At 35.2% G+C, this 21,682-nt stretch overlaps 4 protein-coding genes across 10 annotated transcripts; all 4 read left to right on the top strand.

Moving 5' to 3' along the window:
* Positions 1-90: 90 nt before the first annotated feature.
* Positions 91-2,473, top strand: CCT3 (chaperonin containing TCP1 subunit 3). The gene is made up of 4 exons (XM_003702665.3): positions 91-267; positions 363-424; positions 684-1,821; positions 1,895-2,473. Exons 1-4 carry the CDS (start codon positions 231-233, stop codon positions 2,308-2,310), a joined length of 1,653 nt encoding a protein of 550 aa, XP_003702713.1. The 5' UTR covers positions 91-230; the 3' UTR covers positions 2,311-2,473.
* Positions 2,474-2,629: 156 nt separating this feature from the next.
* On the top strand, positions 2,630-12,664 carry LOC100881638 (death-associated protein kinase 1). Of its 4 annotated transcripts, XM_076532176.1 has the most exons (21): positions 2,630-3,406; positions 3,476-3,642; positions 3,852-3,930; positions 4,010-4,122; positions 4,189-4,349; positions 4,434-4,554; positions 4,631-4,931; positions 5,016-5,064; positions 5,455-5,571; positions 5,652-5,924; positions 5,989-6,171; positions 6,241-6,355; positions 6,431-6,622; positions 6,720-6,961; positions 8,034-8,123; positions 8,346-8,510; positions 8,585-8,803; positions 8,887-9,066; positions 9,137-9,430; positions 9,504-9,826; positions 9,895-12,664. In XM_076532176.1, the coding sequence occupies exons 3-21, from the start codon at positions 3,872-3,874 to the stop codon at positions 10,055-10,057; spliced, it is 3,360 nt and encodes a 1,119-aa protein (XP_076388291.1). In that variant the 5' UTR covers positions 2,630-3,406; positions 3,476-3,642; positions 3,852-3,871; the 3' UTR covers positions 10,058-12,664. The 4 variants fall into 4 exon arrangements, with proteins under 4 accessions (XP_076388291.1, XP_012139239.1, XP_003702712.1 ...); XM_012283849.2 differs by lacking the exon at positions 3,476-3,642 and having other exon boundaries at positions 2,630-3,403; XM_003702664.3 differs by lacking the exon at positions 3,476-3,642.
* Positions 12,665-13,355: 691 nt separating this feature from the next.
* Positions 13,356-16,648, top strand: LOC100881420 (tropomyosin). Of its 3 annotated transcripts, none has more exons than XM_003702661.3 (7): positions 13,356-13,536; positions 14,247-14,541; positions 14,604-14,737; positions 15,660-15,848; positions 15,925-16,000; positions 16,126-16,258; positions 16,337-16,648. In XM_003702661.3, the coding sequence occupies exons 2-7, from the start codon at positions 14,302-14,304 to the stop codon at positions 16,417-16,419; spliced, it is 855 nt and encodes a 284-aa protein (XP_003702709.1). In that variant the 5' UTR covers positions 13,356-13,536; positions 14,247-14,301; the 3' UTR covers positions 16,420-16,648. The 3 variants fall into 3 exon arrangements, with proteins under 3 accessions (XP_003702709.1, XP_076388294.1, XP_076388293.1); XM_076532179.1 differs by lacking the exon at positions 13,356-13,536 and adding an exon at positions 13,537-13,676; XM_076532178.1 differs by lacking the exon at positions 13,356-13,536 and adding an exon at positions 13,546-13,688.
* Positions 16,649-18,488: 1,840 nt separating this feature from the next.
* Positions 18,489-21,411, top strand: LOC100881309 (uncharacterized). 2 transcript variants are annotated; one of them, XM_003702660.2, is made up of 7 exons: positions 18,489-18,716; positions 19,071-19,329; positions 20,100-20,233; positions 20,311-20,499; positions 20,580-20,655; positions 21,031-21,163; positions 21,247-21,411. In XM_003702660.2, the coding sequence occupies exons 2-7, from the start codon at positions 19,090-19,092 to the stop codon at positions 21,327-21,329; spliced, it is 855 nt and encodes a 284-aa protein (XP_003702708.1). In that variant the 5' UTR covers positions 18,489-18,716; positions 19,071-19,089; the 3' UTR covers positions 21,330-21,411. The 2 variants fall into 2 exon arrangements, with proteins under 2 accessions (XP_003702708.1, XP_076388393.1); XM_076532278.1 differs by having other exon boundaries at positions 18,504-18,580.
* The last annotated feature ends 271 nt before the right edge of the window (positions 21,412-21,682 follow it).

Here is a 21,682-nt window from a genome sequence, read left to right as displayed (position 1 = left end):
TATCTCTATAGTAATACCAGTGACAGATATAACTATAGTAATATTTTGTATATCTGGTGGCAACGCGTAGTCTGCTAGGGTATTTCATTTTGGAACTATACACTCATCGTTGTGCGCATTTCTAACCAATTATTACAAGTTCTCGTCTCGTTTTCTTCTGGAAAAATCAGGCGTGTACTTAACTGTCTTTTACTGTCAGAAGGTTTTACTGTTGAAAGAATTGAAGAAAAATGTTCGGGCCAGGGGCTGCTTCGATTGTAGTTTTAAGTGCGTTAAAACAATAACGATTTTAATTTTCATTTGTTTAGATATTCAATTGTATATATCTTTTCTCACGATGTTGCGTGCTTTAATTATTGCAGGTCCAAATACTAAACGGGATACCGGCCGGAAAGTACAGAGAGAAAATATTCAAGCCGGAAAAGTGAGTTCATAATGTATGCTTTAACGTTTTTACCTTTTAAGGTTTTGTCCAGTCACTGGTACACCCACGTGTAATTTTTTTTTGTTCCGATGTACCTGTTCGGTTCTAATAAGGATATTAATAATTTATATATACATCAAGTACTTTATCAACTTTTTATTTTAAAATTAACTTTAAATAGTCAGATTTTATGGTGTTATTTACTTTTATAAATTTATTTTGATATGCAAATGATTTATATATATATTATTCTGTAAAGGCAATAGCAGATGTCATTAGAACATGTCTGGGGCCACAAGCAATGTTAAAAATGTTGATGGATCCAATGGGAGGTATAGTTATGACCAACGATGGAAATGCTATATTACGTGAAATAACAGTACAACATCCTGCTGGAAAATCAATGATTGAAATAGCCAGAACTCAAGATGAAGAAGTTGGAGATGGTACTACATCAGTTATTATATTAGCAGGAGAAATTTTAGCTGTTGCTGAACCATTCTTAGAACAGAATATGCATCCAACTGTTATCATAAGAGCATTTCGGCAAGCTTTAGAAGATATGGTGACTGTTCTTAATGAAGAAATCAGCACAGATTTGGATTGCAATGATAGAAGCAAGTTAATTCAAGTCATAAATTCTTGTGTTGGAACTAAATTTATTGGTCGTTGGTCTGACTTGGCATGTCAAATTGCTTTGGATGCAGTTAATACTGTATTGTTTGAGGAAAATGGCAGAAGGGAAATAGACATAAAGCGTTATGCAAAAGTGGAAAAAATTCCTGGAGGAAGTATTGAAGATAGTACTGTTCTCAAGGGAGTAATGTTCAGTAAAGATGTTACCCATCCAAAAATGAGACGCTATATTAAGAACCCAAGAATAGTTTTGTTGGATTGTTCCTTAGAATATAAGAAAGGTGAATCACAAACTAATATAGAAATATTGAAGGATACAGACTTCACCAGAATTTTAGAATTGGAGGAGGAGTATGTTAAGAAGATATGTGAAGATATTATAGCTGTGAAACCTGATGTAGTGATTACTGAAAAAGGGGTATCAGATATAGCTCAACATTTTCTAGTGAAAGCTGGAATTTCTGCAATTCGAAGATTGAGAAAAAGTGATATTAATAGAATTGCAAGGGCATGTGGTGCCACTGTAGTTAATCGTACAGATGAATTACGCGAGGAAGATGTTGGTACTAAAGCTGGTCTTTTTGAGATTAAAAAACTTGGGGATGAATACTTCTGCTTTATCACAGAATGCAAAGATCCTAAAGCATGTACTATAATTTTGAGGGGTGCAAGCAAAGATATGCTAAATGAAACTGAAAGGAACTTGCAAGATGCTCTTCATGTTGCTAGGAATCTTCTTATTGAACCTAAATTAGTACCAGGTACTTTATTATTTAATAATTTTTTTTATAAGCGAGTAATATATGTTACAATTTCTAATTATGTTTATCACAGGTGGAGGTGCAGTAGAAATGGCAGTATCCAGACTTCTAGCAGAAAAAGCAGCAAGGCTTGCAGGTGTGGAACAGTGGCCATACAAGGCTGTAGCACAGGCATTAGAAATAATCCCAAGAACTCTTGCCCAAAATTGTGGAGCAAACACAATTAGAACATTAACTGCATTACGTGCAAAACACGCAACTGAAGGAATAACATGGGGTATTGATGGAGAAACTGGTCAATTGGTAGATATGAAAGAACGTGGTATCTGGGAGCCTTTATCCGTGAAGTTACAGACGTATAAAACCGCTATCGAAACTGCCATTTTGTTACTAAGAATTGATGACATTGTGTCAGGAAGCAAAAAGAAGAAAGCAGATAATGAGCCTACTCCACCTGCACAAGTTTCAGAAGAATCTATGAAGGAATAGAAATCTTAAATTTATATTGCACTTAAAAACTTTTATTTGTATTAACATTTAATAATTCATGCCCACAATAGTTTTATTATAACATAATTCATATTCATAAAAAGCGTTACTTGGCTGCTTGTATGCATTTTCATATTTAATAAAAAGTATGTGCTTTGATAAAGTATTGAAGTTTGATACAATATGCTTTAATTGTCTATGTTATTATTTTAAATTGGATGTTTCCTTGTTTTGTATTTATTAAAATTCATGAAATTCTAGTTTTATGAATTATACAATGATGTTACATGATTTTTATGTATCACCATTTGTTTCATTTTCAATACAAAGTCTTTCCATTGTAACATTATCTTGTAACTAAAATTTTAGATAACGATCGATGGTGCGAAAGCGATATGCGTGATTTAATAAAAGTACAGATTCTATAAAATCATATGCATTATTCATTCAATGGGAGATTATACTCAGTTCGCGCAATGCGACTAATTTCAGTATGTTTCTCACCACTTGATATTCCCCTACTGCCATACGCTTTCTAATTCGTCGGGTATATACAAGGTGCGCAAAACATGCGAATAACACGACAGGCATGACCAAATTTGGAAATTTATGAATTTAGGGATTTGGAGATTTACAAATTTGTGAATTCAGAAATTTAGAAGTTCAGAAGTTTAGGAAATTGCAAACTTGGAAAATTTGAGATTCAAAAATATTTAAATTTGTAGATTTCAGAAAGTGGAAAGTTAAGAATTTGGAGTTTTGAAAATTTGAGAGTTTGAAGCTTTAGATATCTGGATCACTGAGTATAGGTGCTGACATGCGTAGAACAAACAGAAATTTGTCGATGAGTACGATCTTCCGTTGAACAGAATATAAGTATGAATTTTAAGGAAGGTGGCGTTTCACGCGACACAGGTATATCGATTGTATGTGTGGGGTGGCCGGCATGAGTGAAGGCCGACGAATGGGACATAATTTTCGTAACGGCTCTTCGCGAATCTTAGAACTGTTCGGATAAACCGGAATAAACTGAACGATGAGCATGAACGTGAGATGATGCCAGGCACGTCTCGCCAATTGGGAACTTTGAACGGTGGTAAAACTCTATTTTCTTTTAACCGTTTCTGATCTTCGTATGTATTATCGTAATAATGTTTCTGTTAAGGTTGGCAGATGTTTAATAGTTTTTCATAATTTAATACAATTGAGGGATGCAAAGCGGTGTCAGCGATCTGTTTAATATACGATTATTGTCTTTGTAGTAAGATTACATCCACGTGGTTAAACGTGTACGGAAGTGATTTTCGTATCTGTTTACTACAAGATTGACAGGTGTCTTACGTTTCGTTGGTTGTACACATCAGTTGTTAATAAATAAATATTACTTAATAATTTATACCTATCCATCAAGAAAGTTCAAAGAGAACGTTTGTTGTTACTGTTTCTTTCTGATAATGAATATTTGTAGATAGTATTCTTTCAAACAAGTTATCAATTTTACTGTAATCAGAATTGTATGTAAGTTTCAATTTATTAATTAGGTCCTGAGTGGGACACTTTGATGGAGGTTCATCATGAACCAATTGAGAAAAATTATAAACTATTGGAAGAAATTGGGAAGTAAGTGCTTATAATTTGCATATTCTTGATAATGATAATGAATATATATTTTAATTACTTCTTTACTCATAAATTACAGAGGACAATTTGCAATAGTCCGAAAATGTATGGAAATAAAGACTGGAGAACTGTATGCTGCCAAAATTATGAGAAAAAGACGTGTTGCCAGAGGTGTGGCAGCAGCAGATATTGGTAGGTACTTTGAGTTTTATTTTCATTCATTTTTTTACAAATAAATATTTATTTCTTTATTTTAAGCACGAGAAGCAGGTTTGTTAGCAAGGTTGAGGCACCCAAACATTGTTTCATTGCACAAAGTTGTAGATACAGGTACAACGGTTGTTTTACTGTTAGAATTAATTTCTGGAGGAGAACTCTTTCATTGGGTCCCATCTGGTGAATTAGAAGCTGCACACGTGGTTTGTAGTTACTCTTGTCATAACAATTGTAGTTTGAGTAATGATTTAAATAACAAGTCTGATACGAACTATATTTTTCTATAGGTTCGTCAAGTTTTGATGGCACTTAATCATTTACATTCTCATCAAGTTGCTCATTTAGATATCAAGCCTGAAAATATTCTTCTATCAACCCCTCCACCGATGCCAAGTATAAAGTTAATAGGTATTATTAAAATTTGAACATTGATTCAGTATTAAAAAAAAGTTGAAAAACCATGTGTAATTTTTTCCTTACACAGATCTAGGTCTTTCACATCGATTAATACCTGGGTCAGAACACAGAGCACTATTTGGTACACCTGAGTTTGTTGCTCCAGAAATTGTAAATTATGAACCACTCAGTTTAGGAACTGATCTTTGGGCAGTTGGTGTTTTAACATACATTCTTTTAAGTGGTGCATCACCATTCTTAGGTGAAGACAAACAAGAAACTTATGCAAATGTTGCTGCTTGTCAATACCAGTTTGATAATGAGTATTTCAGTACAGTATCTGAAATTGCCAAAGATTTCATACGATCCTTGTTGATCAAGGATCCAAAGTAAGTTCAAGAAATAATTTTAAGAAAGATAGCATTAATTTAAAATAAAAGGTAGTAATCATAAAATTTGTTTCTCATTTTCAGAGAAAGAGGAACTGCAGAATCGTGCCTTAAACATCCTTGGATCCTCACGGTCTGTTCCTGAATACAATATTATACTTTTATTTGTAATAATCAGAGCTGATTATAATTTATATTTTTAATCGCTCATATTGTTTTTTTTTATTTATATAAAATAATGTTTATTTATTTACACCGCGTGCCTAATGTTAGTATTTGTACAGTTATATATAAATTTTATTATGTTAAGTTAATATTTATATGTATCTTATATAATTCAAATTTTGTATAGAGTACTATGAAATATCATTGAGACAAACTTTGTATATTGATTTATTTTTAAGAAAAAATTTATTCGTATTTTTACATGTATCGATCGTACATTGTAGCAAAATTAATGACAAAACACAATAAGTATGAGAAATACAACATTTGATATCTATATTTTTTTCTTATTCTGTAGGAATCAGAAGCCTCTCAAGGTCTTGGTGAAGCTATGATTAGCGCTGTTAAACGAGGCTGTATTGAGGCTGTTTCTCAGTTATTACTGCAAGGAGCACCACTGAATGTAAAAGATTCTGTGAGATTCCTTTTGTATTATATATATTGTAAACCTATGCAATGCAGATAAAATATGAACAGTTATTTTCCTTCAAACAGAAAGAAGATACACTTTTACACTTAGCATGCGAAACAGGAGATGAAGGAATGGTAACTTTTTTAATAGAAAGTGGGATAGATCTGGATACACCAAACAAAAAGGGCTTAACACCACTGCACGTAGCAGCTAGGCATGGTTTCATTAATCTTGTTAGACACTTGTGCCTTGCTGGTTGTGATGTTGACAAGACAAATCGTGGGATTAGAGCAGATGTAACAGCAATTAAATATGGACATCCTGATATCGCATCACTGTTGGATAAGCTCCGAAACGTATGTTAGGAAACGATCTTTATCATTTATATTTTCCATGCTTTAACATTGATTTCAATTGTAGCCGGTTCAACGCGAAAATTACATCAAACAGCTGCAACCAACACACAGACCAATAGATCGTTTACACATAAGACTTTTAGGACATTGTGCATCGGGAAAATCATCTCTAATCAACTCTTTAAAATCAGGACTCTTCAGTTTTGGATTTTTCAGAAGATCAAGAAGTCAGAATTATACTGCAAAGGTAGTTAACTGAGTTTTAATGTCTTGCTTATTAATACGAATTTTTGTAAAAGTAATTATTTATGTTTAGAGAGAACCAAGTATCGAACTAGACGTAACTAGTAAGCATGGGTCACTTAGTTTTGAATACAGTGACAATGAATATGAAGGCACACAAGGAGTAGATTGGAGTCGTGGTAATGTAGGTAAGGAAACTGATCTTTCAAATTCTTTCAAGATAAAACTGGGGATATATACATTTCATGGCTTCAATTATTCAGGTGGAGAATGTATCTTTTGGGAATTGTGCGGTCGTGAAGACTTCTTAGCATCATATCACTATGTACTTACTTTTCAACAACCTGCCGTACACCTTATCACTGTCAGTCTTAGAGAACCTCTTACAGTACAACTTCAACAAGTCAAATTTTGGTTGCGATTTATTTCAGATCGAATTGCACCTACTAATTTTGGTAAGTTCAACTATCTGTATTTGTTTTGTAATCATTAGCGCAACTAGGATTTTTATCTAGAGTTTTGATGCATTACCTAATTTATTTTATTAAATAGGTTTTGGCGGCAAATACAATGACGTTAAAGTAATCTTAGTTGGAACTTATGCTCCAGAACCCCTTGCCCCAAATTCAAATAGTGGTAATCTTCTTGCACCACTTTTACCTTTTTTGAAAGAGTTTACACCAGTTTTGGGAGATGAACCTCAAATGGTCGCAGTAGATGCAACTAACCCTTCTAGTCCTGGTCTAAAACTTCTAAGATCTTACTTGAATAATGCAAGGATGGAGTTTTTAGAGGTGAAGTGATTATATGATTTCTTAAAATTAATACACTTTTCACATTATTTTATACATACTGCGAAACAATTTTTTTGTTATTATCCATCATTTGTAAAATATATACCGAACAAAATTATTATTACGAGTCTCTCAGTCTTAACCGAGTTTTTTTTGACAATCCGTATTCATTTCTGATACTTTGTTAATTTAAACTACATCTTGCAAATTTAGATTTTGATACTTTATACAAAATTTTTATTGCATGGCATACATAGTATCACATTCAAATAAAAGTAAAGATTTGCTTGATTTGAATTGAGAATAGAATCCAAATATGTTATTCATCTAATGTATATTATTACTGCAGTTTTATTAAAAAGAAAATCATTGTTTTAATGAGAACGATATTAAAAAAATCTCAACTCAAGTTAATCAATATCTATGGTTATCAAAACCTAAGTCTTCAATCATTTCATGCTTGGTTGCACGAGCGACTCGTTCAGTCAAGTCACGTACCAACGCGAAATTACTGTAGAATACTCTGAATTTAAAAAGTTCAGGTTCACTTTGATATATTCGTGTACATAATTATACTTCCACATTTTTTACAGGGATAACGCCACTGTTTGTACAGCATGCAAATAAATGTGTGCATTAACATTTTCAAAACGGTTCTGATTAGAATCGGATCATTTCATTTTGCATAATGCTAATTACATTTGTACTATTCACATCTATTTAATTTCAAATCCTGCGATGTTAATACCATGTTGAACAAAGTATTGATTTTTAAATATAATGCAAACACTTTTGTAATCCATGGTCATTCATGATGCATGGTTCATTCGATACACGTACAAGTAACTAAGCTCACCAAAGATAATTTGTATTTTTTATATTGAAAAAGTTACTTGTAACATTTAAATAAGCACATTCCTTGATTAAAGATATATATATTATACATTAAATTTTTTATATCTGCTGTCACTATCATATGATCAATTTACTAACAACATATATTTTAGTTGCTGATTATTTGGTCATTAACGTTTATTAACATCAGCCTTACTGCATGCAATGCATGATGTAGGAAGGACCGGAAGTTGCAGAAAGTATTCTTCGACGTGACACGCCGCGGGCCGCGGCCTCGTATGTGCCCTTGGCGAATCTTGATAAACAGGTCGAACTATTTCTCAATTCCTTTGATAAAAGTGATGCGTATAATGAAGCTGTAATTTATTTAATAACTGCTCTAATGCTTTGTCCCATTAATACATACATGCACTACTGTCCAATGCAATTTTAAAAAATACTACCCTTGTATATATTTTCTGCATCAGTGTATTACTTCATACTTTTTCTACTATATTTTATCAGTAAAGGTTCAAATATTTTATTATAGAGCGCATTAGTGTGGACCGGTCTTGCTGAAGCTTGGAGGTCGTATGTGCAATCTTTAGAGGTACCTCTGGTAATGCTTACACAGGAGGAATTTTTGAGGGAAGTGAGAAAAATTAATCCATTAGTTTGTTTAGAACATTGTAGACATCTTGGATTACAGTTACAGGTTCGTGTTACTAATATGATATTTTCATAATTTATTTTTAATTCTTAATATATTAAGTAGTTATTATTTTTTAGAATTTAGGGGAATGTATGCTTCTTCCTGGAAATTTAATAGTTTTAAGTCCAGAATGGTTTTGGCAGGATGTCATAAATTGGCAATTAAGTCCTGAACAGAGGGGTCGTCTTGGAGGTCGTACAACAGGAGTTTATGCTTTAGAGGATTTTCAGGCTCGCTGTCCTTGTCCTGCAGGACAAGCTTTACAAGCTCTGCAAGCTGTAAATTTATGTGTGCCGGTAGGTGAAAATTTATATTACTTCTCACAAGAGTTGCATACCTTTCATCATTGCACTTAGCACAACTATATAATTTATTCCAGTGTGAAGTGGACGATGATGAAGTAGAATATGAAATACCGTGTTTGAATCTCGTTGAACGTTTACCAGGATTATGGGAGCCATGGAACCCATGTTCCAATGTTTTACCTCATACTGGTCTTCGTCTTTCTCCATCCGAAGCACCTTTATATCATTTAATCGCAATATTCCCACACTTGCAAGTATGTGGAATAATAATTTCATAATGTCATATATTTATAACCAATCTTCTAATGACAACATATTATACAGTCACAGTTAAGGAAAATCACTCAGTCGTGGGATCCATCAAATTCAGATTTATATCAATGGTGGCGTGGATCAAAATTATGTATCGGACCTTGCGAAAGTATAATCACTTTTGAAGACGAAGACCAAAGTTACGTAGAAATAAGAGTGCGTGGTCCACGAGGTACCAGTGCTCAGTGTTTTGCTCTGCTCAGTATCATTCTCGATGCTGTTGAGACAACTATAGAGTTAGTTGCTCCTGGGATGTTACTAGAAAGACATTGGTTAAGTCCTAGTCAGCTGCGAGAATATGATGAAGTGAGTTATTTCATGATCAGAATCTCTGTTTAATTGAAATGTATTAAATATTCTCTCTTCTTGAACTTCATAGATTATACATTCCTGGGAACCAGCACCGATGATATCCGCGTTGATAGATAAAGGTCTTGAAGAAGCTACTCTCAAAAATCCTTTGAACGGTAAAGAAGAGACGATATGGGAAATAGTAGGATGTGGATTACCTTTGATAGAAAATTGTCTTCCTGGACCAAAACAGCCAATAAAGTATATCAAACCTGCCGTTCAAAGAAGATTAGCTCAGATGCTGGATCCTCCTGATCGTCACGGTAGAGATTGGTGTTTACTCGCTGTAAGACTTGGTTTGGGAGATCGAGTCGCTCAGTTAGATAGTACAGTAGATAGTCCAACATTAAGGTAGGTGACAATTTTCACGATCAGTTCCCTCTTTTATTACTTAATCACGTATATTCACTTTCCGCTAGGTTACTTAACAATGCAGGCACCGATTGCACTGTAGGTTCTTTAATACAGCAGCTACGAGCTCTTGATCGAGAAGATGCTGTACACCTTTTGCTTTCTTATACACCAACATACATATTATCAACAGGTACTGATTCCGAAACAGGATCTAATCTTTCCAGATGACAATGTTGCATTTATCAATGGTGCGTTAATACTTTTTAAGAACGGATTTCTGAAGCAAATTTTTTCCCATATGATGGGTTTGATAGACTTATTACATCACTGCTTCCGCCCAACGTAAATTGTGCATTGCTCTTTAAGCTCTAAGTACTTACGTGCATTATGATAGTACATTTTCTGTGTACTTCGTTAGAAGTATGTTCAAATGCACACGCACTGATATGTACTTTTATATACAAAACGTTAGAATGCACTTTGAGTGGCACAAATTTCTTTTAATATAACGTACGTATATCTTATATTCGATAATGTTGCATAATTTACGTCAATTTGCGTATGTTTTTCTTACGGAGTTTTTTACATTGCTAAAGTGAATAATTTAAGTATACTTGTTAGCATAATAAAAGAAAAGTATTTATAATGCTATGTTTCTGTTAGGTTTTGAAATATTTACTTAATCAGATTTATTACAAACAAATGATTTTTAACGACTAAAGTTTCTTTTTTACGTTTATAGTATACTTGTAAGCGTTTGTATTGTGATATTACATCGTACGATTAATTGCATCGTTCATCGAGTCTCTTAAGTGAATTTATATTATACAAATAATTCTAAGTAATATGTATGCACGCGTGTGACCCATACGAAAATGCATTTACACACTGTGAAACACGATATTATCGTATTTGATACTAATATTGTTTTGAAAGCTTTTCTTGATATGCATATATACTATACCATGCCAAAACTCAGTGTCAATATGCGCTGCTTTCTATGATATTTAGAAACTATTTACGCGAGAAAGAAGTGAAACAGTTCGCACAATTATTTGCTTTTTCTACATCTAAGTATGGAAGCTCTATTCTTACATCTTTTACTAAATCGACATTCTTACGATGTTATGTGCCATAAACGATACTTGCTCATCGTACTCAAGCGATCAAATGTTTCTCTGGACTCTCAAAATTCATCCTTTTTTATACAAAAACTTTATTAACGAGTTGAAGCTTACAATATAAGCGCTCGTTCCAATTTTAGTAACGATGCATCTTAAGATTGTGTTTTCTAGACTTAAGATCATTAAACATGGTGCACTGTTCGTATGCGGCTCGCATGGATGTTACATCATAAAACCAGTGAAATTGGTTGTTCTAGGAGATTTATCCTTTGAACATTTATTATGTAATCTCTATTGGACTACTTGAAACGTGTTAGTAAAGTATAATTTATATCCGGAACCGCCTTGAAATTCTTAAATTTAAAAACTAAAATTTGAAAACTGAACAATTTCTAAATTTGAACATTCGGCGGTACTGTCTATATTCGTGCTTTACCTAACACAACGTTTGATACAAATCTTGCTACAATGTTACTTTGTATTGAAGATGAACTTTCCAATTAGAACGATACATACCGAATAATTTTCAATTTATATATATAAGGCGTATCTAAGATACTTCTGTTGTTTATGTGTTCTATTTCTAAGTATGTGTTTATCGTGAAATGAACACCTGCCGTACACGCTGTATAGCGACACAGACTTATTGCATATTTTGGTACCGAAGTACTTTTTTGAATTAATGTATGCATTTCTCACGCACTGTGTTCATCTAACATTTACACGTTGATGTTCAACATGCTGAATTTTCTAATGTTTCCTGTTTGCTGATGGACTGTTTTCGCACTATACGCGTTTGATCGTACAGAAATGTTCGATTGAAGATCTTCAATCACTCGGTATTGTTAATTAATTGTACAACACGTTGTTTAGTCGTCTTGCGATGCAATTCCATTGCAACTACCACTGATCTTGTAACGACACATTCAATTTGTCTGAATACGCTTTTAGTATTTGCGTTTCATAATGTTTGCTTATTGTTAGTACAACGTAGGAGTAATGAATATTATTAAGGCGAAATTTAACAGCACGAAGGTACACGCAACAAAGACATTTGTGCATAAGAAATTGTAAGGCTACGATAATTGTTATTTAATCTTGTATAAAAAGGAAACACTAGAACAATAGAGATTTTCATTTTGTTGTAATTAATAGCGTTTACATTTTTCTAGTTTTTATAACTTCGATGTCATACGAAATTGCTCTTTCTAAAACTGGCCTGTAAATTCGCTTGGAAAACTTAAAACCGTATGCAGTAATTAGTTTGAGATGTATCGTTAGCAGATCGATTTCGTAAGATTATAATCAAAATAGAAATATCGTGTTAGCGTTCTCTTGAATCCAAACAAAAAATATTGACAAGAAAAGAAAGATAGCGTTACTGTAATATAGAAGTACCTCTATAAGTTTCTACAATCGTAAATTACATTAAGAAATCGTGCTCTTAAAACGCTGTTAAACTGTGAAGAAGTTGCGTTAAATTCTACATTTGTTGCGTGCCGTTCGACTGAATAAGAATGTACTTAAGTTTCTTGTCGGGAATCTCTGTAAAAACATCCGGTCGATGGTAGTGAAAGCTAACACGAATTCCGTATAACCATACACTGCGCATTTATTTGTGAGATAAGAAATACATTAGCCGAATGAATGTGTAATTCCTTTTATATTAGAAAAAAGATGTCAAATAAAATTATGTTGCTTCATACAAGAATTTCATAGTGTATTATTTTGTGTAACGTAACTTGCGATAGGATGTAGTGACGGATTAGAGCATCAAGTGAAAACTACAGGTAACATATATTTATTTGCAGTATTATATACTTTTATCTTTTAAATAGCACTGTATACATTTTTCATTTACGAATGGTAATCACATTCAAACGTACCGCTAAATCGGGCCACAGACCCTTATCGAAATTTCTCATCATACAAATACATCTTGCGTTGCATGTTCTTTTCACGATATAAAAATATTGAGTAATAATACTATTAATATATTTAAACTCACCAAACCTCGTTCTTCTCAAGCTAATTCTTCTAATTCAATTCTTCTAACTAAATTCTTAAAACTATAACAATTGAAATAAACGAGAACAGAATTGCCGCGGTTTTCTCGGGTGGCGCGTTACCGGAAACTATCTCATTTTGGCGCGTTCGCTGCGTCGCGCGCAGCCAGCGCAGAGGGCGGGAAATTCAAACGTTCGAAAGGTACCACCGCAAAACGAGACGAATGAAATTTTCAAGATGTCGTGAAACGAAAGCACGAATGCTTTTCGGTATGGTGTTTATCGTGCAGAGACGGTTACGTGGTCGATAGGAAACAGTAACGGAATTTCGAGACGAGAATAGCATAAGGGAGGTGGAGATCGCGTTTCGTTGGTAGCCACTGCGGAGAGTAGAAATCAGCCAGTGAACAGCCGAGATAAAATCGGGACGACAGCCAACAAGGCGACAAGCAATTATAGAATTGGATTGGATCGAGAAGTTCGAGGAGGCTCGCGACGCCGGTTTCGTTTTATTTTAGCTTAGCTTTCGAAGGCATCCGGTTGTGCATTCTCATCGCGGATCATCGCCACGATTACAGTGAGTGTTGTCCCCCTTTTTAGGTCTAACTTGTGCTCCCTTCCGCGTTGTTTCCTATTAAATGTTGTTTATCGGTGAGTAGTGAAACTTTCGTGAGCTTCTACAAAGCTGTGTCGTTCGTTTTATGAAGAGAGGCTGAAGTAAGTATACCGGTCTGTGTCGAAATTCAAAGTTTATCATTTATTCCTTATTCAGTCTCTTTTTATTAATTCTTCTCGCTAAATAATAGATCTTATTAGCAATAGATATGATCTAGTAGTAGCTGCGATCGTAGTCAGACAAATATCACGTTGGATAGCATTCTCTTCAACCCTTATGTGTCCCAGAGGGTAGGCTTAAACCACCACCGTTCGATGCTAACAACCTTATTTTTCATTCTCTGAATTTTTTTTTAATTCCCTTAAATTTTCCAGAATTTCATTTATTCTTCCACTGCAGTGTAAATTCTTCTTCTGCCTTCCGTTTGATCTATTTTTTGTTATTGACCTAAATTGTATCAATACTAAAAAATATTTGATGTAGATCACAATGTCGATTTAAAAATTCTATACAGTTTTATAAAAGTAAAGTTCAAAAACATCCATGGACTATAGTTATCAACTTGGTCTTCATGTATTTTTACGGAGCTTCAAAGAATTAATACAGTATAGTCGTTGCTACTAATTGTACATCCTGTAACACGTGTTTTATGAATTTGTTGAATTTCTCAGGATCAAAGAGTCGACGAAGGATAACCGTTAACAAGGAGAAGTACAAATCGTCATCATGGAGGCGATTAAGAAGAAGATTGCGACGTTGAAGAAGGAGATGGACGCCGCGAACGAGACTGTGGAGACGAATGAAAGTAAAGCGAGATCGGAGAACATGCGAGCAGACAAGTTGAACGACGAAGTAAGGGATCTGCAGAAAAAGCTGGCCCAGCTCGAGCGAGATTACGAGGTCGCTAAGGCAAATTTAGAACGATCTACGGCTGATTTGGAACAATGTGAAAAATCATGGTCCAGGGTACGTAGAAATTATAAATTTATGCTTAGAACTAGACGTGATTATAATGCACGAATTTATAGGCAGAACAAAATCGAACTACTTTGACGAAGAGAGTGCAGGAGATCGAGGCGTCACTTACGAAGAAGGAAGAACTGCGTCTCACTGCTCAGACGAAGCTTGGACGGGCCTCAGAACTTGCTGATGATGCGCGAAGGTTTCTTGTTATTTTTTGAGTATATGGAATTATATGTAGTGATGTCATGGGTGATGATTTCATATGTGGAGATAACATGTATGATAATTTCATGTGTGGTAATAATATATGTGGTGATATTAGCTATGGTAATTTTACGTGTGATTATTTCACGCGTGGAGATACCACATGTGACGATATCACGCGTGGTAGTACCACATGTGACGATATCACGCGTGGTAGTATCACGTGTGACGATATCACGCGTGGTAGTATTACGTGTGACGATACCACGCGTGGAGATACCACATGTGACGATATCACGCGTGGTAGTATCACGTGTGACGATACCACGCGTGGAGATACCACATGTGACGATACCACGCGTGGAGATACCACATGTGACGATATCACGCGTGGAAAAACCACATGTGACGATATCACGCGTGGAGATACCACACGTGACGATACCACGCGTGGAGATACCACATGTGACGATGTCACGCGTGGTAGTATCACATGTGACGATACCACGCGTGGAGATACTACATATGACGGTACCACGCGTGGTAGTATTACATGTGACGATACCACGCGTGGAGATACTACATATGACGGTACCACGCGTTAAGATAATACATATAACAATTCCACGCGTGGTAATACTATATGTAACAATTCCACGCGTGGTAACACTACATGTAACAATTCCACATGTGATAACACTACACATATTATATTACGTGTGACGATATCACATGTGATGATGCTATGTGTAACAATCCCACACATGGCAACACCACATGTGATGATACAACGCACAATACCATATGCAATTATACCACACGTGACGATATCACAGTATGACATTAATTTGAAAATTAGTGTCAAGATGTCTGTGAATTTCAGAATTTGAAAAATGTTAAAAACTGAATTCTTGCAGAATGTGTAAAGTGTTAGAAGACAGAAGTCGGCTAGACGAGGAGCGTATGGAGAAGTTGATGCAAGAACTAAAGGACGCTAGATTAATAGCGGAGGACGCTGACGCGAAGTCCGACGAAATCTCGAAGAAGCTGCAGCTCGTTGAAGAGGAATTAGAAGGCGCTGAGGAGAGAGTGAAGACCAGCGAAGCGTTTGTATAATTATGTTACATTCTCCTTTCCTGACGTCTTCATAGCGCTTCGTTGATATGTTGTGTAATTTTGCAGGAAAATTATAGAACGAGAAGATGAGCTGTTCATCGTGCAGAATATTGTGAAATCCTTAGAAGTATCCGAAGAAAAGGTATATTTAAATAAATCTCTTGTATCAAAAATTTGCAGACATTAGCTTCTTGACATATCACCTGTATGTTTCCTGTATCGGTCATCTTGTAATTCTACTTTCAAAACGAGTACCTGTTCGATTAGGCTAATCAACGAGTAGAGGACTTCAAACTGCAGCTGAAGGAGCTGAAGAAGAAGTTGAGGGCGGCCGAGAAGCGCGCTATTCTTGCTGAGAGGACGGTGAAGAAGCTGTTGAAGGAAGTCGACATGAAGGAAGGTAAAGACCACATCAAAGTTATCATAAAAATTTATTTACAGTAATTTATTCACAATTATCCTAATTTCTTCGTTTCAGACGAACTCAGAGAAGAAAAGGAGAAGTACAAGGCTGTCTGCGACGACATGGACGCCACGTTCGCGGAGATGACAGGATATTAATAATAACCGAATGGACGGAGTTCCTTTTTATTTTGCCATTCTGAGCTTCTTCCGCTTAATTCGCTACATTTAACAACGGACGTCTCGCATCGGTCGGCTGTGCCTCAGCTACGCTGGCTTCATTCGTTATAGTGTATCGTGGAACAGTTTCAGGGGCTTTATGAATAACTTGCTACGCGAATTCTGCAATTAACACGATGAATAAAGAGCGTACTGCTAGTTTGCTAATGTTGTACAATCGCTTTGCTTCGCTTGATACCACGCTAACGCTGCGGGACCGGTGAAAACTGGCCTTTAGTTGCTTCAGTTCGCCTCTTTCCGATAGGATTCATGGTATCGGTTATTTTTCTTTCAGAAACGACGAGGAGTTGCCGAACACGAAAGCAAGCAAGATACCCCTTTTTATCATTATATCTTAAATCTGTATTTTCAATAAATGGTATTTAAAAAATTGGTGGTGTGATTATTTAGCGATTTTTATTTTTTATTTGGGGATTTGGGGATTTGGGGATTTGAGGACTTGGGAATTTGGGGATTTGGGGATTTGGGGATTTGGGAATTTGGGAATTTGGAAATTTGGGAATTTGGAAATTTGGGAATTTGGGGGGTTGGGGATTTGGGGATTTGGGAATTTGGGAATTTGGAAATTTGGGAATTTGGAAATTTGGGAATTTGGGGGGTTGGGGATCTGAGGATTTGGGAATTTGGGGGGTTGGAGATCTGAGGATTTGGGGATTTGAGAATCTGGGGATTTGGGAATTTGGGAATTTGGGAATTTGGGGGGTTGGAGATCTGAGGATTTGGGGATTTGGGAATTTGGGAATTTGGAAATTTGGAAATTTGGGAATTTGGAAATTTGGAAATTTAGGAATTTGGGAATTTGGGGAGTTGGAGATCTGAGGATTTGGGAATTTGGGGGGTTGGAGATCTGAGGATTTGGGGATTTGGGAATTTGGGAATTTGGGAATTTGGAAATTTGGAAATTTGGGAATTTGGAAATTTGGAAATTTAGGAATTTGGGAATTTGGGGAGTTGGAGATCTGAGGATTTGGGAATTTGGGGGGCTGGAGATCTGAGGATTTGGGGATTTGGGAATTTGGGAATCTGGAAATTTGGAAATTTGGAAATTTGGGAATTTGGGAATTTAGGGATCTGACTATTAGGAAATCTAGGGATTTCCAGATCTGACCATTGGGAGATCTAGGGATTTAGGAATTTGATCACTGGGATATTTGAAAATTTTTTAATTTTAGAATTTGATAATTTGGAGACTTATGAAATTGCAAGCTAGAGATTGTCAAAATTTTGTTAACTTGGAAATTTAGTAATTTGAGTTTTAAGAATTTAAACATTTGTAAATTTGATGATTTGAGAATTCAGTAAGTTGCGAAATTAAAAATTTAGAGATTTAAATATTTGTAGACTTGGTAATTTGAGGGTCTGGGAATATATAATAAGTATTTACGAATATAAGTATTGATACTTGTTTATTTCAATTGCGAAATTTTTTGATACTTGATGCTCGCTTGTGTGTATGTCTTTGCACTAAAGCTTGATAATTTCCTGCGTTGGGGGCTCTAGAGGCGGGACAGAACGAAGCAACTCTTTCTTTTCCATCATAAATCTATCTATACATTACAAAACAATAATGTTGCAATATACAATACTATTAAAACATAATATTCAACACAAGAACATAAAAAACATATAATTTATAAAATTAGTTATAAAAATTTGCAAAAGAGTGTCTTCAACTTCCTCGACAATTAAAGTAACATAAAAGTAATATTCAAAAAGTATTTTTTAAACTACATTTCAATTGCAAATACAACTAACAATTACCACATGAACTTCAATAAATATTTTATTAAAAAATGTTCCCATTTTGTAAATTAATGTTACTTTGGGATTCATGTACCTGTTAACAACGACCCAACAGCTTTGTGTCAATCGAGCGATTGGAAAGAGAGTATAAACGTCTGGAGAAGTCGAGGAATTCGTTTGCGTCTAACTAAAGAAACGGACTGTTAGGTTCTTTTGCATTTCTTTGAGTCTATAAAGCATTGTCCTCGCCGGTCACCGAGTGCAGTAACCCGCGAGCTTTGCTTTGAAAGACCGTAGAATTTCGTCTATACAAATTTTGTTTTTAAACTAGTAATATGTAAGATCGTATTTCTTTCATGAGTAGGTCGAGACACGTTTAATGTAAAGTGTTCAAGTGTATCGAATCTATTAACGTCGTCGAAAGTGAATTATCAAGGCAGCGAGAAAGTGCTTTAACCTTAAGGAGATTTGACGTAAATTCAAATATTTCAAAATTCCTCGCCCTTCTTTTAAAAAATATCAATCTATATTAGATGATAGATTTTTTAATTTTAATTTGATGATATATTTTATTACCGATTATCTGCAACATTTGTTCTCTTTTCACATAAAACAAAAGTTATCAAGTTTATTTTATTACAACTTCGGAATTTATATAAATACATAGTAGTAATATCAATTATTTATTTATTTATTTAGTAGTATCATTATTTTGATATTCTTTTCAAATTATGTTAATATGAAATAATATTCTGGTTTTAAAGGACAGACATCATAAGAAGGGGGTGATTTATAATAGTAAGGTTTATCTAATATATTTTTCATAGTTTCGCGTAAGTCGAAATCATGAACGCGATCAAGAAACGCCTGCAAACCTTGAAAATCGAGAAAGATCTGGCGATGGACAGGGCCGATATGTGCGATCAACAGGCGAAAGAAGCGAATCGACGAGAGGAGAAGCTCAGGGATGAGGTCCGGGAACTGGCCAAAAAGCTGGTGCAGATGGAACGCGATTTGGAACTGAGCAAGGCTCAATTGGAGAAGTCGAATAGGGATCTTGAACAGAAAGAGAGAGTGTATATCGTGGTTGGTATTTTGTTTATTTTTCATGGTTATTTGTTTTTTTATATTAAGTCATTTCAGATGATGAAAGGTATATTCTATTAGTTTTGATCATGGGGGTGCACTACCCTTAGGTAAATTTCAAATTTCCACATTTAAAAATTCTCCAAATTCCCAACTCTGTAAATTTTCAACTCTCCAAGTTTCCAACTTTCCAAATTTTCTACTCTCCAAATTCCCATCTCTCCAAATTCCCATCTCCTCAAATTCCCAACTCTTCAAATTCCCATCTCCCCAAATTCCCAACTCTCCAAATTCCCAACTCTCCAAATTTCCATCTCTTCAAATCCCCATCTCTCCAAATTCCCATCTCCTCAAATTCCCATCTCTTCAAATTCCCATCTCTCCAAATTTCCATCTCTTCAAATCCCCATCTCTCCAAATTCCCAACTCTCCAAATTCCCATCTCTCCAAATTCCCATCTCTCCAAATTTCCATCTCTTCAAATCCCCATCTCTCCAAGTTCCCAACTCTCCAAATTCCCAACTCTCCAAATTCCCATCTCTCCAAATTCCCATCTCTCCAAATTCCCATCTCTCCAAATTCCAATCTCTCCAAATTCCCAACTCTCCAAATTCCCATCTCTCCAAATTCCCAAATCCCCAAATCCCCAAATCCCCAAATCCCCAAATCCCCAAATCCCCAAACTCCAAACCCCAAATCCTGAAATAAACAAAAATGCAAATCTCCCTTTTGAAGCCTACATATCTCCTCTTTTTGCCCGCCGAGGACAGACACAGTCGGAGTTGGCAGTTTTGAACAGAAAGATGCAGCAGTGCCTGCAGAACCTAGAAAAGTCTGAAGAACGTCGTCTAACGGCGCAAACAAAGCTCGCGCAGGCAATGGAAACGGCGGAGGATGCGAAACGGTTCGTTTTTAATCAAAGAAACGCTTCCAACGTTTCGACGTTTTGTCTTGACGAGAGTCATTGTTCCTCTTTCGTAGTATCTGCAAAGTTTTGGAAAACAGGAGCAAACAAGACGAGGAGAGAATGGATCAACTAATGGCTCAGCTGAAAGAAGCGAGACTTATCGCCGAAGATGCTGATACAAAGTCGGACGAGATTTCTCGAAAATTAGCCTTTGTAGAGGATGAATTAGAGGCTGCTGAGGAGAGGGTGAAATCTAGCGAAGCGTATGTAATTATAGAATTATAGAATTTTGTTTATGGGTAATTTTTAGAAAGTTTTTGTTTAGAGGATGTGTGATTTGTAGGAAGATCACGGAACGGGAGGATGAACTGTTCATTGTGGGCAATATATTGAAATCTTTGGAAGTGTCGGAAGAAAAGGTATTTTGTTAGTTTAATAATTTGTATTAATAACATGGTGAATATTATAGGGGTGAGATTACAAAGTTAGATTAAAAAGATGTTGTGTGGACTCACGTTATATTGCCTTTGTACGAATTTCTACACATACTAATTACTTTCTTCCACCATCTATAGATCGGTGATAGACGTAGCAATATTAAAAGAAAAGTATTTTTCATCACCACAATATATTACTGATTCTATAAAGTTTACTACTGTATCTTCATGAATGGCAATATAACGAGACTCACCTTTAGTTACCATTACAGTCTTACCACATATTTCCACTTCTACTGTAGTCAGTAATTTTTTCGATAAAACTTGCATGTGATTTAATGGTTTTTATAATCACAGGCCAATCAAAGGGTGGAAGAATTTAAAGCTCAACTAAAAGACTTGAAGGTGAAATTAAAAACTGCAGAGAAGCGAGCTATCATCGCAGAAAAGATGGTTAAAGTATTCTCCAAGGAACTGGACGCGAGAGAAGGTACTTAACCTGACGTTTCACGTTTTCGATTAATAACAAATTTATTTAAAAAGACATTCTAATGCATCACTCGTGGTTTGTAGATTTCCTGTTCAGGGAAAAAGAAAAATACAAATACATCTGCGACGACATGGACTCCACCTTCGCCGAATTGACTGGATATTAGTTGAGAATTCTTTCAATATCAAATTCTGTCCTCAGTATGTCTTTATTGTACGTTTTCTATTAAATTACATTTGTAACTATTATTTGGGCTTGTCTACTTGAACTATATCAAATTCAGATCGATTTTTTAGGAGTTTGGGTGTTTGGAAAAATCATGCTAATTGAACTTAAAAATTTCGATGTTCAAACGATCGAGAATTTCAAAATTCACGAAATAAAAATTTAGTAGCTTTAACAACTTGAAATTTTGCAATCTTATCAAATTGGGTTCACCCAAAAGTTGCCTAATGCTTCAAGATGTGCAGACTTATGTAATGAAATCAGGATTGATCGAATCGATCAACACTGATTTGA

Source organism: Megachile rotundata, chromosome 5, assembly GCF_050947335.1.
Source record: "Megachile rotundata isolate GNS110a chromosome 5, iyMegRotu1, whole genome shotgun sequence".
Lineage (NCBI taxonomy): Eukaryota > Metazoa > Arthropoda > Insecta > Hymenoptera > Megachilidae > Megachile > Megachile rotundata.
This window is presented reverse-complemented; position numbering and strand designations above follow the sequence as displayed.

Excerpts from the sequence above, each read along its gene's own strand:
- LOC100881420 (XM_003702661.3), top strand. The coding sequence starts at position 14,302 with ATGGAGGCGATTAAGAAGAAGATTGCGACGTTGAAGAAGGAGATGGAC. Across the intron at positions 14,738-15,659 it reads CTTGCTGATGATGCGCGAAG|AATGTGTAAAGTGTTAGAAG; the intron begins GTTTCTTGTTAT and ends GAATTCTTGCAG. Across the intron at positions 16,259-16,336 it reads GGAAGTCGACATGAAGGAAG|ACGAACTCAGAGAAGAAAAG; the intron begins GTAAAGACCACA and ends TCTTCGTTTCAG.
- LOC100881309 (XM_003702660.2), top strand. The coding sequence starts at position 19,090 with ATGAACGCGATCAAGAAACGCCTGCAAACCTTGAAAATCGAGAAAGAT. Across the intron at positions 20,234-20,310 it reads ACGGCGGAGGATGCGAAACG|TATCTGCAAAGTTTTGGAAA; the intron begins GTTCGTTTTTAA and ends CCTCTTTCGTAG. Across the intron at positions 20,656-21,030 it reads TGGAAGTGTCGGAAGAAAAG|GCCAATCAAAGGGTGGAAGA; the intron begins GTATTTTGTTAG and ends TTATAATCACAG.
- CCT3 (XM_003702665.3), top strand. The coding sequence starts at position 231 with ATGTTCGGGCCAGGGGCTGCTTCGATTGTAGTTTTAA. Across the intron at positions 425-683 it reads AAAATATTCAAGCCGGAAAA|GCAATAGCAGATGTCATTAG; the intron begins GTGAGTTCATAA and ends TATTCTGTAAAG. Across the intron at positions 1,822-1,894 it reads TGAACCTAAATTAGTACCAG|GTGGAGGTGCAGTAGAAATG; the intron begins GTACTTTATTAT and ends TGTTTATCACAG.
- LOC100881638 (XM_003702664.3), top strand. The coding sequence starts at position 3,364 with ATGATGCCAGGCACGTCTCGCCAATTGGGAACTTTGAACGGTG. Across the intron at positions 8,124-8,345 it reads TGGCGAATCTTGATAAACAG|AGCGCATTAGTGTGGACCGG; the intron begins GTCGAACTATTT and ends ATTTTATTATAG. Across the intron at positions 8,511-8,584 it reads ATCTTGGATTACAGTTACAG|AATTTAGGGGAATGTATGCT; the intron begins GTTCGTGTTACT and ends ATTATTTTTTAG.